Source organism: Trichomycterus rosablanca, chromosome 5, assembly GCF_030014385.1.
Source record: "Trichomycterus rosablanca isolate fTriRos1 chromosome 5, fTriRos1.hap1, whole genome shotgun sequence".
Classification (NCBI taxonomy): Eukaryota; Metazoa; Chordata; class Actinopteri; order Siluriformes; family Trichomycteridae; genus Trichomycterus; species Trichomycterus rosablanca.
This window is the reverse complement of record NC_085992.1, coordinates 50,158,418-50,177,412: the sequence shown is the minus strand read 5'-3', so window position 1 is coordinate 50,177,412 and position 18,995 is coordinate 50,158,418. Positions and strand designations below refer to the sequence as shown.

General features: G+C 42.8%; 1 protein-coding gene across 1 annotated transcript in view; it reads right to left on the bottom strand.

Annotated features, from left to right (window-relative positions):
• The window catches only part of zdhhc5a (zinc finger DHHC-type palmitoyltransferase 5a), a 36,665-nt gene that overhangs the window by 16,467 nt on the left and 1,203 nt on the right, over positions 1-18,995 (bottom strand). The window contains exons 2-8 of the mRNA XM_062996283.1: positions 7,820-7,941; positions 7,558-7,715; positions 7,252-7,424; positions 6,381-6,483; positions 4,630-4,721; positions 4,129-4,255; positions 1,845-1,959 (exon numbers count right to left, since the gene is read on the bottom strand). Of these exons, the coding sequence (XP_062852353.1) occupies positions 1,845-1,959; positions 4,129-4,255; positions 4,630-4,721; positions 6,381-6,483; positions 7,252-7,424; positions 7,558-7,715; positions 7,820-7,941 (890 nt within the window). The remainder of the gene's footprint in view (positions 1-1,844; positions 1,960-4,128; positions 4,256-4,629; positions 4,722-6,380; positions 6,484-7,251; positions 7,425-7,557; positions 7,716-7,819; positions 7,942-18,995) is intronic.

The following is an 18,995-nucleotide window of genomic DNA, read 5'->3' as shown; positions in this document are numbered from 1 at the left end:
CACAAGAAAGCCCGCAAACAGTTTGCTGAAGGCAAGCAGTCCAAGAACATGGATTACTGGAATGCCCTGTGGTCTGACGAGACTGCCATGGGCCTCATGGCAGTTTTCCAACAGGATAACGACCCCAAACACAACCTCCAAGATGACAACTGCCTTGCTGAGGAAGCTGAAGGTAAAGGTGATGGACTAAACCCAATTGAGCACCTGTGGCGCATCCTCAAGTGGAAGGTGGAGGAGTTCAAGGTGTCTAACATCCACCAGCTCCGTGATGTCATCATGGAGGAGTGGAAGAGGATTCCAGTAGCAACCTGTGCAGCTCTGGTGAATTCCATGCCCAGGAGGGTTAAGGCAGTGCTGGATAATAATGGTGGTCACACAAAATATTGACACTTTGGGCACAATTTGGACATGTTCACTGTGGGGTGTACTCAGTTATGTTGCCAGCTATTTAGACATTAATGGCTGTGTGTTGAGTTATTTTCAGAAGACAGTAAATCTACACTGCTATACAAGTTGTACACTGACTACTCTAAGTTATATCCAAGTTTTATTTCTATAGTGTTGTCCCATGAAAAGATATAATAAAATATTTCCAGAAATGTGAGGGGTGTACTCACTTTTGTGATACACTGTATATATATACACACAGTGAGCGAACATTCGGACAGAGGACAGAGTTTTTCCTGTGTTTTCTTTATATTTTGTAAAATTCAATATTAAAATGTCCCCAGAGAAGGTGCAGAGAAAGCGCAGTGGTGTTTGTTGTTGTATAATGACTCCTGCCAGTAGGTGTCACTGTGTATCGGACAGTGAGTGAGAGAGAAGAAGGAATTCGACACAGTAAAGTATTCTTTCTTTCGTGTAATTACACCTACAAAATACAACATTACTGAAATAAAGAAGGAAATATTAGAGAAATATGAGAGTTATTGTTGTTTCTGGTAGATATGTTTTATATAAAAAGAAGTAAATGTATTATGGTGTATGATACAGCACACGTACTGTACTGAAATGTGATGTGTGTGTTTATGTACAGTACAGTACTACTGTGTATTGTTGTTTATTATTGTTTATTACAGTGTTATCTATTCTATAATTTAAGATTTAATGGAAAATATACTCATATTTATAACAAAAAAGAGCATTTAAGACATTAGAGAGGTTAGGGGTGGGGGGGGGGGTTTGGATGGTCTGGCATGGATTAATTCTATTTACATTATTTCTTATGGGGAAAAATAGGTTTAACTAACGAACATTTTGACTTAAGAACAGAACTTCAGAACCAATTACATTCGTAAGTCAAGGGTCGACTGTATTTGTAGGACGGTTAACTGTGAGCAAGAATAATCACGACAGGTCGACTGAAGCGTTCGTAGACTCGAACCGTGAGTAAAATATGCACATGGTGAACGAGGGGGCATTGCAGAACTGGACATGGTGAGAAAATGTCAGGCTACTAGAAGATGGAGGGCAAAAACCAACGTCAAGGACATATTCTCCCTTTTTCTCCCAATTTAACGTAGCCAATCGGTCTTCCGCTGCCGGGGACCCCCGTGGCACCCAAGGCGGGTGTATATTCGCCGGACACACGCTCCTCTCTGACACGTGTAGGGTCCCACCGACCACTTCTTATTCTCTCGTACTGCGGTGGATTTGCACGTGAGGTCGTTTTCACGCACGGAGAGCCACGCCCCGATCTCCACTTCTGTACCAGGGTCCTTACACAGCGTTGAAGACCAAGATCAAGTGCCATATCATCATTTCGTAAGTTATCTTTTCAGCATGCTAAATGCAGACATGTTGATGTATACGGAACACGGTGCTTCAGATGTCGTGTTGAGTACCTTCGGCGGGTGCTCTCGACAGGCCCGGGTATCTGAGCTCAGGTTTAGGAGGAGGAGGAGGAGGAGGCTCAGCATCAGCAGACTGACTCTCCATCATCTCTAAACTGCTCTTAGACTAAAAAAAGAAAGAGAGAGAGAGAGAGAGAGAGAGAGAGAGAGAGAGAGAGAGAGAGAGAGAGAGAGAGAGAGAGAAACATCGAGAGAGAAACGGAGAGTTAAAAAAGTCACTTTTCACCAGTTGTGCAATTGTGCCTCTTCCCCGGAGTCAAGTTTTCATATTTATCAAAACAATCGGAATAAATAACAGAAAATCTGATTTTGGACTGTCGGTGCCAATTCAGTAGCAATTCAGTGTGTCACTAACCAGTACAGAGCACTTATAACCTGTACAGAGCACTTATAACCAGTACAGAGCACTTATAACCAGTACAGAGCTCTTATAACCAGTACAGAGCACTTATAACCTGTACAGAGCTCTTATAACCAGTACAGAGCACTTATAACCAGTACAGAGCTCTTATAACCTGTACAGAGCACTTATAACCAGTACAGAGCACTTATAACCAGTACAGAGCACTTATAACCTGTACAGAGAACTTATAACCTGTACAGAGAACTTATAACCAGTACAGAGAACTTATAACCTGTACAGAGCACTTATAACCAGTACAGAGTTCTTATAACCAGTACAGAGAACTTATAACCTGTACAGAGCGCTTATAACCAGAGGCACTTATAACCAGTACAGAGCTCTTATAACCTGTACAGAGCTCTTATAACCAGAGGCACTTATGACCTGTACAAAGACACACTTATAACCTGTACAGAGACACTCATAACCAGTACAGAGCTCTTATAACAGTACAGAGCTCTTATAACCCGAGACACTTATAACCAGTACAGAGCACTTATAACCTGTACAGAGCGCCTATAACCAGTACAGAGTTCTTATAACCAGTACAGAGAACTTATAACCTGTACAGAGCGCTTATAACCAGAGGCACTTATAACCAGTACAGAGCTCTTATAACAGTACAGAGGCACTCATAACCAGTACAGAGCACTTATAACCAGTACAGAGCACTTATAACCAGTACAGAGCACTTATAACCAGAGGCACTTATAACCTGTACAGAGACACTCATAACCAGTACAGAGCACTTATAACCAGTACAGAGCTCTTATAATTTGTACAGAGACACACTTATAACCAGTACAGAGACACTTATAACCAGTACAGAGCGCTTATAACCAGTACAGAGACACTTATAACCTGTAATAACAGAGTAATTGAGTGTTCCTGTGTGGTACTGTTAGTACATTCAGACACGTTACGCTTTATTTAGTTGAAGCTTTTTGTGGATTCAGAACCTGGAGCTGCATAAACACACGTGAAGTAAATCCAGTTAAACACAGATACATGTGGAGCTGTTAGACTGGGTTTGATGGGTTTAATGGTTATTTCACACAGATGTTTGTTCGTGTCGTGGAACTTTAGTGTTTTATCGCTCGAGTCGAGCGCTGAGCAAATCGGTTATCCGCACCGAGAGTCGCGGTGAGAGTGAAGCACAAAACGCTTCTCACGTCACTGAACTAAAGAAAACAAGAACTGAGACAAACACGTCACGTCTTCTCATCACCGACAGCTGATCCATGCAGCAGCACAAATCCCCACAGTTAATCTACACGCTCCACCATCATGTTACTCTTTACTCTCGCTGTGTAACGCCCACCGTTGATGACGCAGCTCGGTTACCAAAATCTGGTGGAAACGCGGGTCGGTTCTCTACAAAACACCAAGGTTCGAAGAAACCCGAACAGAACCGGTTCAAGAACCAGAACCAGAGTTCTTTTGGTGGAAAAGCGCTAAGTATGGCACTTTCTTTTTCTTGTTTTTGACTCCACGATTAGTGTGTATTGTTTATCCTATGCTAGGAAGTGTACAGTACAGGAACTTTTATCTTTATTTGTACTTTTATCCCATAACTTTGGTAATGTTCACCCTACAAATCTGGTCTGATTGAATACCCAGGGTGCTTCGCTTTACTCAACAATTTGTTGCTCTTTTTTCCAGACTCGTCTTGTTGCCGTGCTTGAAAAATCAATGTTTCATTAATTAAGATAATTTTTGTCTGTCTGTGACCAATAAAATGCCAATTTATGACCGAATTCAACATCGATTATCTGCTTTTGCGATTGCAGGTCATAAACATCGATAGAAGCTGTAAGAGCCGAGGGAGGAGATAAAACACTGGAGGAGGAGGACAGGCGGGAGTCGGCGTACCCGGTGCAGATCTCCCTGAATCCCGTTATCAAGCACTTTGGCTGCCAGTTGGGCCTCGGTGAGCTGCGGGCGCAGAAACGGGGGCCGGACGGACACGGTCTGAGCCTTCTTCTTCCTGCCCACGTACCTGAAGAGAGGAAATAATCAAAATTAAAATAACAACATTAAGGTTAAGGCACGAGACTAGAGATCGGAAGGTTGCTGGTTCAATCCCTACCACTGCCAAGTTTCCACTGTTGGCCCCTAAGCAAGTAAATCAACTTGGATTATAGCGGCTGTAAATGCCACACATGTAAATAAAAGAGGTGCTAATCACATCACATCACATCTTATCATCACCGAGTAAAACTCGTCTGGCCCTGTTGAGCAAGTCTGGTTGCATTGCTTCACTCTCAGTACAAAAGCACTTTTACTGCAGGACTCATCACACTTTTCATATCACATTAACAGACATACATTCGTTTTAAAGAATTAGAATAGAGAATGAGCTCGAGGCCGAACCTGGGCGCCTGAGAGCTGCACAGGACACGCGTCACGTTCCTCCAGCAGCCGTTAGTGAAGGGGTTCACGCCTCCTCTGAACTTCCCCGTCACCTACACAGACAGAGGGACAATAACAGGACGGATTCGATCAGGTCTAGTCTGACGTGTACAAAACAGCCACACACGACACAACGAACTCATTTAACACAAAAAAAGAATGACAAGAAATATCAGAAACAAAATATAGTTGACAAAGAAAGTAATAAACTGTTTATAGAGCAGGAGCAGAATACTGTTTGTTCTTTTGAGGCGCAGCACAGAGAAGATCACGTGTGTAGAGAAGCACACTTTGACTACATTGATGATGGAATCCACAATGGGACAAAATGCACTTAGCGCGTAAACACACACACACACCAAACAGAAAAGTCTCTAATGCCAAGTTCACACTACACGACTTTCCAAGTCGTCAGATCTCTGTACAGTTCACACTACACGACTGGATCTCTTGTAATCGGGAGTCTTTCAGGTCAACGCGAGAAGTGACGAGGGGTTTAATGACACCACGTCCAAAAATGCACGTCAGCAAGTAGCGAGCGATCAAAGTTTGTGCGCTGATGTGCAGCGTAAAATCAAGGAGGAAAAATAAATGAATCCGAGTGGATTTGGCAACACGACCAGCATGGCTCGTTCTATAGTGAGTCGGAGGTTAATAAATATTGTTTGCAGTGCAGCGTGGGTATTATGTTTTGTAGAGAACGAGAAGGTCAGAAATACTGTAAAACGTGTGTGTGTGTGTGTGCTGATGTATTCTGATATAAACTGTATTACACCCCTGTACCACCTGTTTACCCTCCTCCCCTGCGTTTCCCCTCGCGCCGTATCCTGCGTTCTCATTGGCTGTTCGACACCGCACTCATTGCCAGTCGGGTCGGATCGAGTTGTTGGGTAGTTCACACACAGCGATTGCGAGCCGAGTCGCTCCCGAACCGGCAAATCTGGCGCCGACCCGTCAGCGAGCGAAAATCAGGGCAAAAATCGTGTAGTGTGAACCGGGCATAACTTGCATGTCTTTGTACTGGCTGGAGGAGACCGGAGCTCCCGGAGGAAACCCACGCAGACACGGGGAGAACATGCGAACTCCACACGGAACGGACCCGGACCGCTTCTCGCTGTGAGGCGAGAGTGCTACCCACCGAAACCAAAAATCGTGTAGCGTTCAGGCGCCTCACGTTTACCGGTTCATCTGCACCATGAGGCGTCCTGGCGATCCTACGGCAATTCAGTCAGCAATCGCGCGGTCGAAATGTCCAAGATGTGGAAGTGTAAAGCAGCTAAACACATGACACGGGGTAACTGAGTCTGGAAAACTAACAACCGATTCTGTGGACGCAAAGGGGGGGTCAAAACACGGATGTGAATCTTCGCATTTGAGACAGAACACGAAGCTTCGCACCGTCGCTAGATGTTCTAGGTTTACATTCGTAGCTTGTATCGTAGCTTCTATTTATTCTATCGTTCAATTTATGAGTGTAATTTAATGAGTGACGTAAATTGTGGCTCTTTTCTTTAAAAATCCCTGAAATCTTATGTTGTGAACTGTTCGAATGCAGCCATCAGCTCCCCTCCACAACAGTACGCTCAATTATTACTCGACTCAGAGAGCAGAATAAACATGCCTGCCATGAAAGGATGTTTAATTGCTGAATCTTAACAATTAATTGCAAGCAATTATGAAAATTACCTGCGTTAGAGAAACAAAACACACACCTGCTCATTAGTCGTTCTGCCTCTCGCCACCAGTACAATGTGGAAACCAGTAAGACCTGCTACTGGAATGAAGAAGAGTCCAGCGACACACATAACAGCCATACTAAACAAAAGAGTCAAGGGAACAACACGGTATACAGATTATATACACCGATCAGCCATAACATTACAACCACCTCCATTAAAACTTACCATACAGAAGCACTTTGCAGTTCTACAATTACTGACTGTTGTCCATCTGTTTCACCCTGTTCTTCCACAGAGCAGGTATTATTTAGGTGGTGGATGATTCTCAGCGCTGCAGTGACACTGACATGGTGGTGGTGTGTTAGTGTGTGTCGTGCTGGTACGAGTGGATCAGACACAGCAGCGCTGCTGGAGTTTTTAAACACCGTGTCCACTCACTGTCCACTCTATTAGACACTCCTACCTAGTCGGGTCACCTTGTAGATGTAAAGTCAGAGACGATCGCTCATCTGTCGCTGCCGTTTGAGTCGGCCGTCTTCTAGACCTTCATCAGTGGTCACAGGACGCCGCACACGGGGCTGGTGGACTATTCTCAGTCCAGCAGTGACGGGTCTTGCTGTGTCTGATCCACTCATACCAGCACAACACACACTAACACAGCACCACCATGTCAGTGTCAGTGTCAGTGCAGTGCTGAGAATCATCCACCACCCAAATAATACCTGCTCTGCGGTGGCATGCAGAGAAACAGATGGACTACAGTCAGTAATTGTAGCACTACAAAGTGCTTCTATATGGTAAGTGGAGCTGATAACATGGACAGTGAGTGTAGAAACAAGGAGGTGGTTTTAATGATCAGTTTAACATCGATGCATCCTTTAACGTCCTTATCACAGGAGGATACGTGACCGCTGAGTGGACTCGGTCCAGCTGCTGTGTGTGGTACAGGATGAAGAGCAGGCCGAAGCCAAACACGCCCATGATGTGAGTGGTCAGAGAGAGCAGGAACAGGAAGAAGTAACGGTAATTCCTTCTGCCTATACAGTTATTCACCCACGGACAGTGGTGATCAAAATCCTACACACACACACACACACACACACACACACACACACACACACACACACACACACACACACCATTTTATTTCATTTAGAACCAAAGATTTACACGGCATGCAGGACTCTGTTTATTTAAATTTGGGACGTACCTCCACGCAGTTGTCACACACAGAGCAGTGGGAGCAGCGAGGCGGTCTGTAGAAGCGGCAGGTGGAACACCACTTCATGCGCACCTGAATGCCCCTGATCTCCACCGTCTTGTACAGGGGCGCTCGGAAATCATCGTCCTTATCTTCGTCTTCCTCTGCTGTTCAACACAGAGAGAGAAACAATCTCACGCCTGGCTCGGTCCTTACCGGTCTAACATTAAGTGAAATGTCTGAAACGTTATGATCGGGGTTGTTTTCTTACCCCTGGGGAAGATCCCGGGGTCCATGAAGGTGGCCATACAAAAGTTGGCCAGGACAAAAAGAAAGATGACGCCATTGTAAATGGGCACGGCGACTGAAAACTGCTCAGAAAGCCACGGGCACCTACGAGAAAAAAAAACAAAAACATAAATGATTATTATTAGTATTAATTCAGATCCTCATGAGTCACTGCACACACGCACACGCACACGCACACACTCTGTCTGGTATGTTCATATATTTAATAATTTCCATAAAAACAGGTGGTTGTCATGGAAACACAACCCATATTTTGAGGTATATGCTGGCTACTTATTGATTCACACACACACACACACACACACGGATACAACACACACATACGGATCAACACTCACAGTAACACACAGATACAGTAACACACACTAACACACATACAGGAACGCATATAGACCAACACTCACAGTATCACACACACACACTTACAGTAACACACACACACGCATACAGTAACACATACACATTAACACACACACAAACAATAACACACACATACAGTATCACACACACACAGTAACACACATACAGTAACACACACGCATACAGTAACACACACAAGCAAACAGTAACACACACATACAGTAACACACACATACAGTAACACACACGCATACAGTAACACACACATACAGTAACACACACGCATACAGTAACACACACATACAGTAACACACACACACACACGCATACAGTAACACACACAAGCAAACAGTAACACACACATACAGTAACACGCACATACAGTAACACACACGCATACAGTAACACACACATACAGTAACACACACGCATACAGTAACACACACATACAGTAACACACACACACACGCATACAGTAACACACACAAGCAAACAGTAACACACACATACAGTAACACACACGCATACAGTAACACACATACAGTAACACACACATACAGTAACACACACACACGAATATAGTAACACACACACGCATACAGTAACACACACATACAGTAACACACGCATACAGTAACACACACATACAGTAACACACAAGCAAACAGTAACACACACATACAGTAACACACACATACAGTAACACACACAAGCAAACAGTAACACACACATACAGTAACACACACATACAGTAACACACACATACAGTAACACACGCATACAGTAACACACACATACAGTAACACACACGCATACAGTAACACACACATACAGTAACACACACATACAGTAACACACACAAGCAAACAGTAACACACACATACAGTAACACACACATACAGTAACACACACGCATACAGTAACACACACGCATACAGTAACACACACGCATACAGTAACACACATACAGTAACACACATACAGTAACACACGCATACAGTAACACACACGCATACAGTAACACACATACAGTAACACACACGCATACAGTAACACACGCATACAGTAACACACACATACAGTAACACACAAGCAAACAGTAACACACGCATACAGTAACACACGCATACAGTAACACACACATACAGTAACACACGCATACAGTAACACACACATACAGTAACACACACGCATACAGTAACACACACATACAGTAACACACAAAACAGTAACACACATACAGTAACACACACATACAGTAACACACACGCATACAGTAACACATGCATACAGTAACACACGCATACAGTAACACACACGCATACAGTAACACACACATACAGTAACACACATGCATACAGTAACACACGCATACAGTAACACACACGCATACAGTAACACACACATACAGTAACACACACGCATACAGTAACACACACACAGTAACACACACGCATACAGTAACACACACACGCATACAGTAACACACACGCATACAGTAACACACACATACAGTAACACACACGCATACAGTAACACACACATACAGTAACACACCCGCACAGTAACACACACGCATACAGTAACACACACATACAGTAACACACACACATACAGTAACACACACATACAGTAACACACACACATACAGTAACACACACGCATACAGTAACACACACGCATACAGTAACACACACACAGTAACACACACACACACGCATACAGTAACACACACACGCATACAGTAACACACACGCATACAGTAACACACACATACAGTAACACACACATACAGTAACACACACGCATACAGTAACACACACATACAGTAACACACCCGCACAGTAACACACACGCATACAGTAACACACACATACAGTAACACACACACATACAGTAACACACACATACAGTAACACACACACATACAGTAACACACACATACAGTAACACACACATACAGTAACACACAAGCAAACAGTAACACACACACAGTAACACACACATACAGTAACACACACGCATACAGTAACACACACATACAGTAACACACAAAACAGTAACACACACGCATACAGTAACACACACACACACAGTAACACACACATACAGTAACACACGCATACAGTAACACACACACAGTAACACACAAGCAAACAGTAACACACATACAGTAACACACACATACAGTAACACACACGCATACAGTAACACATGCATACAGTAACACACGCATACAGTAACACACACGCATACAGTAACACACACATACAGTAACACACACGCATACAGTAACACACACACAGTAACACACACACACACGCATACAGTAACACACACACATACAGTAACACACACGCATACAGTAACACACACATACAGTAACACACCCGCACAGTAACACACACGCATACAGTAACACACACATACAGTAACACACACACATACAGTAACACACACATACAGTAACACACACACATACAGTAACACACACATACAGTAACACACACGCATACAGTAACACACACACGCATACAGTAACACACACACACGCATACAGTAACACACACGCATACAGTAACACACACATACAGTAACACACACATACAGTAACACACACGCATACAGTAACACACACATACAGTAACACACCCGCACAGTAACACACACGCATACAGTAACACACACATACAGTAACACACACACATACAGTAACACACACATACAGTAACACACACATACAGTAACACACACATACAGTAACACACACATACAGTAACACACACATACAGTAACACACAAGCAAACAGTAACACACACACAGTAACACACACATACAGTAACACACACACATACAGTAACACACACATACAGTAACACACACGCATACAGTAACACACACATACAGTAACACACACGCATACAGTAACACACACGCATACAGTAACACACACATACAGTAACACACACACACACACGCATACAGTAACACACACACGCATACAGTAACACACACACGCATACAGTAACACACACGCATACAGTAACACACATACAGTAACACACACATACAGTAACACACACGCATACAGTAACACACATACAGTAACACACACATACAGTAACACACACGCATACAGTAACACACACGCATACAGTAACATACACGCATACAGTAACACACACATACAGTAACACACACGCATACAGTAACACACATACAGTAACACACACGCATACAGTAACACACACATACAGTAACACACACACACACACACACGCATACAGTAACACACACACGCATACAGTAACACACACACATACAGTAACACACACATACAGTAACACACACACATACAGTAACACACACATACAGTAACACACACACATACAGTAACACACACGCATACAGTAACACACACACAGTAACACACACACACACACACGCATACAGTAACACACACACGCATACAGTAACACACACGCATACAGTAACACACACATACAGTAACACACACATACAGTAACACACACGCATACAGTAACACACACATACAGTAACACACCCGCACAGTAACACACACGCATACAGTAACACACACATACAGTAACACACACACATACAGTAACACACACATACAGTAACACACACACATACAGTAACACACACATACAGTAACACACACATACAGTAACACACAAGCAAACAGTAACACACACACAGTAACACACACATACAGTAACACACACGCATACAGTAACACACACATACAGTAACACACAAAACAGTAACACACACGCATACAGTAACACACACACACACAGTAACACACACATACAGTAACACACGCATACAGTAACACACACACAGTAACACACAAGCAAACAGTAACACACACATACAGTAACACACACGCATACAGTAACACATGCATACAGTAACACACGCATACAGTAACACACACATACAGTAACACACACGCATACAGTAACACACACACAGTAACACACACACACACACGCATACAGTAACACACACATACAGTAACACACACGCATACAGTAACACACACATACAGTAACACACCCGCACAGTAACACACACGCATACAGTAACACACACATACAGTAACACACACACATACAGTAACACACACACATACAGTAACACACACACATACAGTAACACACACATACAGTAACACACACGCATACAGTAACACACACACGCATACAGTAACACACACACACGCATACAGTAACACACACACGCATACAGTAACACACACGCATACAGTAACACACACATACAGTAACACACACATACAGTAACACACACGCATACAGTAACACACACATACAGTAACACACCCGCACAGTAACACACACGCATACAGTAACACACACATACAGTAACACACACACATACAGTAACACACACATACAGTAACACACACACATACAGTAACACACACATACAGTAACACACACATACAGTAACACACACATACAGTAACACACACATACAGTAACACACACACAGTAACACACACATACAGTAACACACACACATACAGTAACACACACATACAGTAACACACACGCATACAGTAACACACACATACAGTAACACACACGCATACAGTAACACACACGCATACAGTAACACACACATACAGTAACACACACACACACACGCATACAGTAACACACACACGCATACAGTAACACACACACGCATACAGTAACACACACGCATACAGTAACACACATACAGTAACACACACATACAGTAACACACACGCATACAGTAACACACATACAGTAACACACACATACAGTAACACACACGCATACAGTAACACACACGCATACAGTAACATACACGCATACAGTAACACACACATACAGTAACACACACGCATACAGTAACACACATACAGTAACACACACGCATACAGTAACACACACATACAGTAACACACACACACACACACGCATACAGTAACACACACACGCATACAGTAACACACACACATACAGTAACACACACATACAGTAACACACACGCATACAGTAACACACGCATACAGTAACACACATACGCATACAGTAACACACACGCATACAGTAACACACACACATACAGTAACACACACACATGCATACAGTAACACACACACACATACAGTAACACACACACATACAGTAACACACACACATACAGTAACACACACGCATAAAGTAACACACGCATACAGTAACACACATGCATACAGTAACACACACACACGCATACAGTAACACACACACACATACAGTAACACACATACAGTAACACACACACACACACACACGCATACAGTAACACACACACGCATACAGTAACACACACACATACAGTAACACACACATACAGTAACACACACGCATACAGTAACACACGCATACAGTAACACACATACGCATACAGTAACACACACACGCATACAGTAACACACACGCATACAGTAACACACACACATACAGTAACACACACACATACAGTAACACACACACATGCATACAGTAACACACACACACATACAGTAACACACACATACAGTAACACACACACATACAGTAACACACACGCATACAGTAACACACACACACATACAGTAACACACACGCATACAGTAACACACACGCATACAGTAACACACACGCATACAGTAACACACACGCATACAGTAACACACACATACAGTAACACACACGCATACAGTAACACACACATACAGTAACACACACATACAGTAACACACACGCATACAGTAACACACATACAGTAACACACACGCATACAGTAACACACACACATACAGTAACACACACACATACAGTAACACACACACGCATACAGTAACACACACGCATACAGTAACACACACGCATACAGTAACACACACGCATACAGTAACACACACATACAGTAACACACACATACAGTAACACACGCATACAGTAACACACATACAGTAACACACACGCATACAGTAACACACACACACACGCATACAGTAACACACACACACATACAGTAACACACACATACAGTAAAACACACGCATACAGTAACACACGCATACAGTAACACACACGCATACAGTAACACACACACACATACAGTAACACACACACACATACAGTAACACACACATACAGTAACACACACACATACAGTAACACACACGCATACAGTAACACACGCATACAGTAACACACATGCATACAGTAACACACACACACGCATACAGTAACACACACACACATACAGTAACACACACTCATACAGTAACACACACGCATACAGTAACACACACGCATACAGTAACACACACGCATACAGTAACACACACATACAGTAACACACGCATACAGTAACACACACATACAGTAACACACACGCATACAGTAACGCACACATACAGTAACACACACATACAGTAACACACACATACAGTAACACACACGCATACAGTAACACACATACAGTAACACACACGCATACAGTAACACACACACATACAGTAACACACACATACAGTAACACACACACATACAGTAACACACACACACGCATACAGTAACACACACGCATACAGTAACACACACGCATACAGTAACACACACGCATACAGTAACACACACATACAGTAACACACACATACAGTAACACACACGCATACAGTAACACACATACAGTAACACACACGCATACAGTAACACACACACACGCATACAGTAACACACACACACATACAGTAACACACACATACAGTAAAACACACGCATACAGTAACACACGCATACAGTAACACACACGCATACAGTAACACACACACACACACGCATACAGTAACACACACACACATACAGTAACACACACGCATACAGTAACACACACATACAGTAACACACACGCATACAGTAACACACACATACAGTAACACACACGCATACAGTAACACACACATACAGTAACACACACATACAGTAACACACACGCATACAGTAACACACATACAGTAACACACACGCATACAGTAACACACATACAGTAACACACACGCATACAGTAACACACACGCATACAGTAACACACGCATACAGTAACACACACGCATACAGTAACACACACATACAGTAACACACACATACAGTAACACACACATACAGTAACACACATACAGAAACACACACACAGTAGCACATACAGTATCACAAACACAGTAACATTCACACATACAGTAACACACACATACAGTAACACACACACAGTAACACACATACAGTAACACACACACACATACAGTAACACACACACAGTAACACACATACAGTAACACACACACAGTAACACACATACAGTAACACACACACAGTAACACACACATACAGTAACACACACACAGTAACACACATACAGTAACACACACACACATACAGTAAAACACACATACAGTAACACACACATACAATAACACACTCAAATTAAAACACATATACTAACACACAGCGGCGGCTCCTGCCAAATCTCTCAGGGGGGGGCAGTTGTTGCGATGATGGCCAATATGACCAGTTCAATGGGTAAATTAAAGCTTAAATAATTAACATCCTAAGTCATCTGTCAGTTCGTTCTCACACATAAGTTTGAACATGGAGAGAGAGAGAGCAGCTTTACCATTAATCATAAAATAAAGTAAAGACTTCACACTAACAATTTAATTCAGTCCTCATGAGATAGCATTTTATTTTAGGTGCAGCAGATCCAGAATAAAGATCGGGGGCATCGGGGCTGATGTGCAATGAATAAAGAAGTACAATTAAACAATTGGGGCGATACAATAAGTGCAATCACAATTCACAATTTAAAAATGACATTACTTACTTGTAATTTACTTGTAACTTATATGATTTCCCCCCTTTGTAGATACTTGATGTTTAAATTTGGTCTGGGCGGCCCTAATTCTTTAGTTGCTAATTTATCCTGATTACTACGATGACTGAATGGCATGTCCCTTAATGACACGATGGAGTTGCTCCGAACTGAGGTGATGGTGGTCATGTTGACGAGATCGCGACACCAGGTTACGAGTGACGCAGGCACGTAAGTGCGAGCCCTCCCGGAACCCATACAGATGGTATTACAGTACCTGCAGTTCGGAAAAAAAGAGCCTTAACATGAGAGTCTATGAGAGCGATCCGGTACTGTACAGGGGCGGTACTGTACAGAACACAACTCGCTGCTGATTAGACTACGATATTCAGAGGCAAGACAGACTCCAGAAGTGTCACAATTTCTTCCCTTTCGCCCTTTGGTGGTGCGAACCGCCCATGCTAACACACACAGTAACACACTAACACACACACACACACAAACTAACATACACTAACACAGATGCAGTAACACACATTCATACACTAACACAGATACAGTAACACACACCAACACATCAACACACACAAGGTAACACACATGATAAAGAAAAACAGTAACACACACACAAATACAGTAACACACACACACACTCACAGTAACACACATACTAACAGAAACACACACACTAACACACAAGCACAGTAGCAAATCACACACACACACACACACACACACACATATAGCACAGTAAAACACACACACAAAAACACACACAAAGTAACCCAAACTAACACACGCAACAGACACAGTAACACATACAGACCAACACTCAGTAACACACAGATACAGTAACACATACACACACTCACAGTAACACACACACAGGTACAGTAACACACACACTCAGATACAGTAACACATACACACACTCACAGTAACACACACACAGGTACAGTAACACACACACTCAGATACAGTAACACATACACACACTCACAGTAACACACACACAGGTACAGTAACACACACACTCAGATACAGTAACACATACACACACTCACAGTAACACACACACAGGTACAGTAACACACACACTCAGATACAGTAACACATACACACACTCACAGTAACACACACACAGGTACAGTAACACACACACTCAGATACAGTAACACATACACACACTCACAGCAACACACACACAGGTACAGTAACACACACACTCAGATACAGTAACACATACACACACTCACAGTAACACACACACAGGTACAGTAACACACACACTCAGATACAGTAACACATACACACACTCACAGTAACACACACACAGGTACAGTAACACACACACTCAGATACAGTAACACATACACACACTCACAGCAACACACACACAGGTACAGTAACACACACACTCAGATACAGTAACACATACACACACTCACAGTAACACACACACAGATACAGTAACACATACACACACTCACAGTAACACACACACAGGTACAGTAACACACACACTCAGATACAGTAACACATACACACACTCACAGCAACACACACACAGATACAGTAACACATACACACACTCACAGTAACACACACACAGGTACAGTAACACACACACTCAGATACAGTAACACATACACACACTCACAGCAACACACACACATGTACAGTAACACACACACACAGATACAGTAACACACACACACTCACAGTAACACACACACAGGTACAGTAACACATACACACACTCACAGTAACACACACACAGGTACAGTAACACACACACACACATGTACAGTAACACACACACACAGATACAGTAACACACACACACACTCACAGTAACACACACACACATGTACAGTAACACATACACACACTCACAGCAACACACACACACATGTACAGTAACACACACACACAGATACAGTAACACACACACACACTCACAGTAACACACACACAGGTACAGTAACACACACACAGATACAGTAACACATACACACACTCACAGTAACACACACACAGGTACAGTAACACACACACTCAGATACAGTAACACACACTCACACAGATACAGTAACACACACACACAGGTACAGTAACACACACACTCAGATACAGTAACACACACACACTCACAGTAACACACACATGTACAGTAACACACACACACACACACACACAGATACAGTAACACATACACACACTCACAGCAACACACACACAGGTACAGTAACACACACACACACTCACAGTAACACACACACAGGTACAGTAACACACACACACTCACAGTAACACACACACAGGTACAGTAACACATACACACACTCACAGTAACACACACACAGGTACAGTAACACACACACACACATGTACAGTAACACACACACACAGATACAGTAACACACACACACACTCACAGTAACACACACACACATGTACAGTAACACATACACACACTCACAGCAACACACACACACATGTACAGTAACACACACACACAGATACAGTAACACACACACACACTCACAGTAACACACACACAGGTACAGTAACACACACACAGATACAGTAACACATACACACACTCACAGTAACACACACACAGGTACAGTAACACACACACTCAGATACAGTAACACACACTCACACAGATACAGTAACACACACACACAGGTACAGTAACACACACACTCAGATACAGTAACACACACACACTCACAGTAACACACACACATGTACAGTAACACACACACACACACACAGATACAGTAACACATACACACACTCACAGCAACACACACACAGGTACAGTAACACACACACACACTCACAGTAA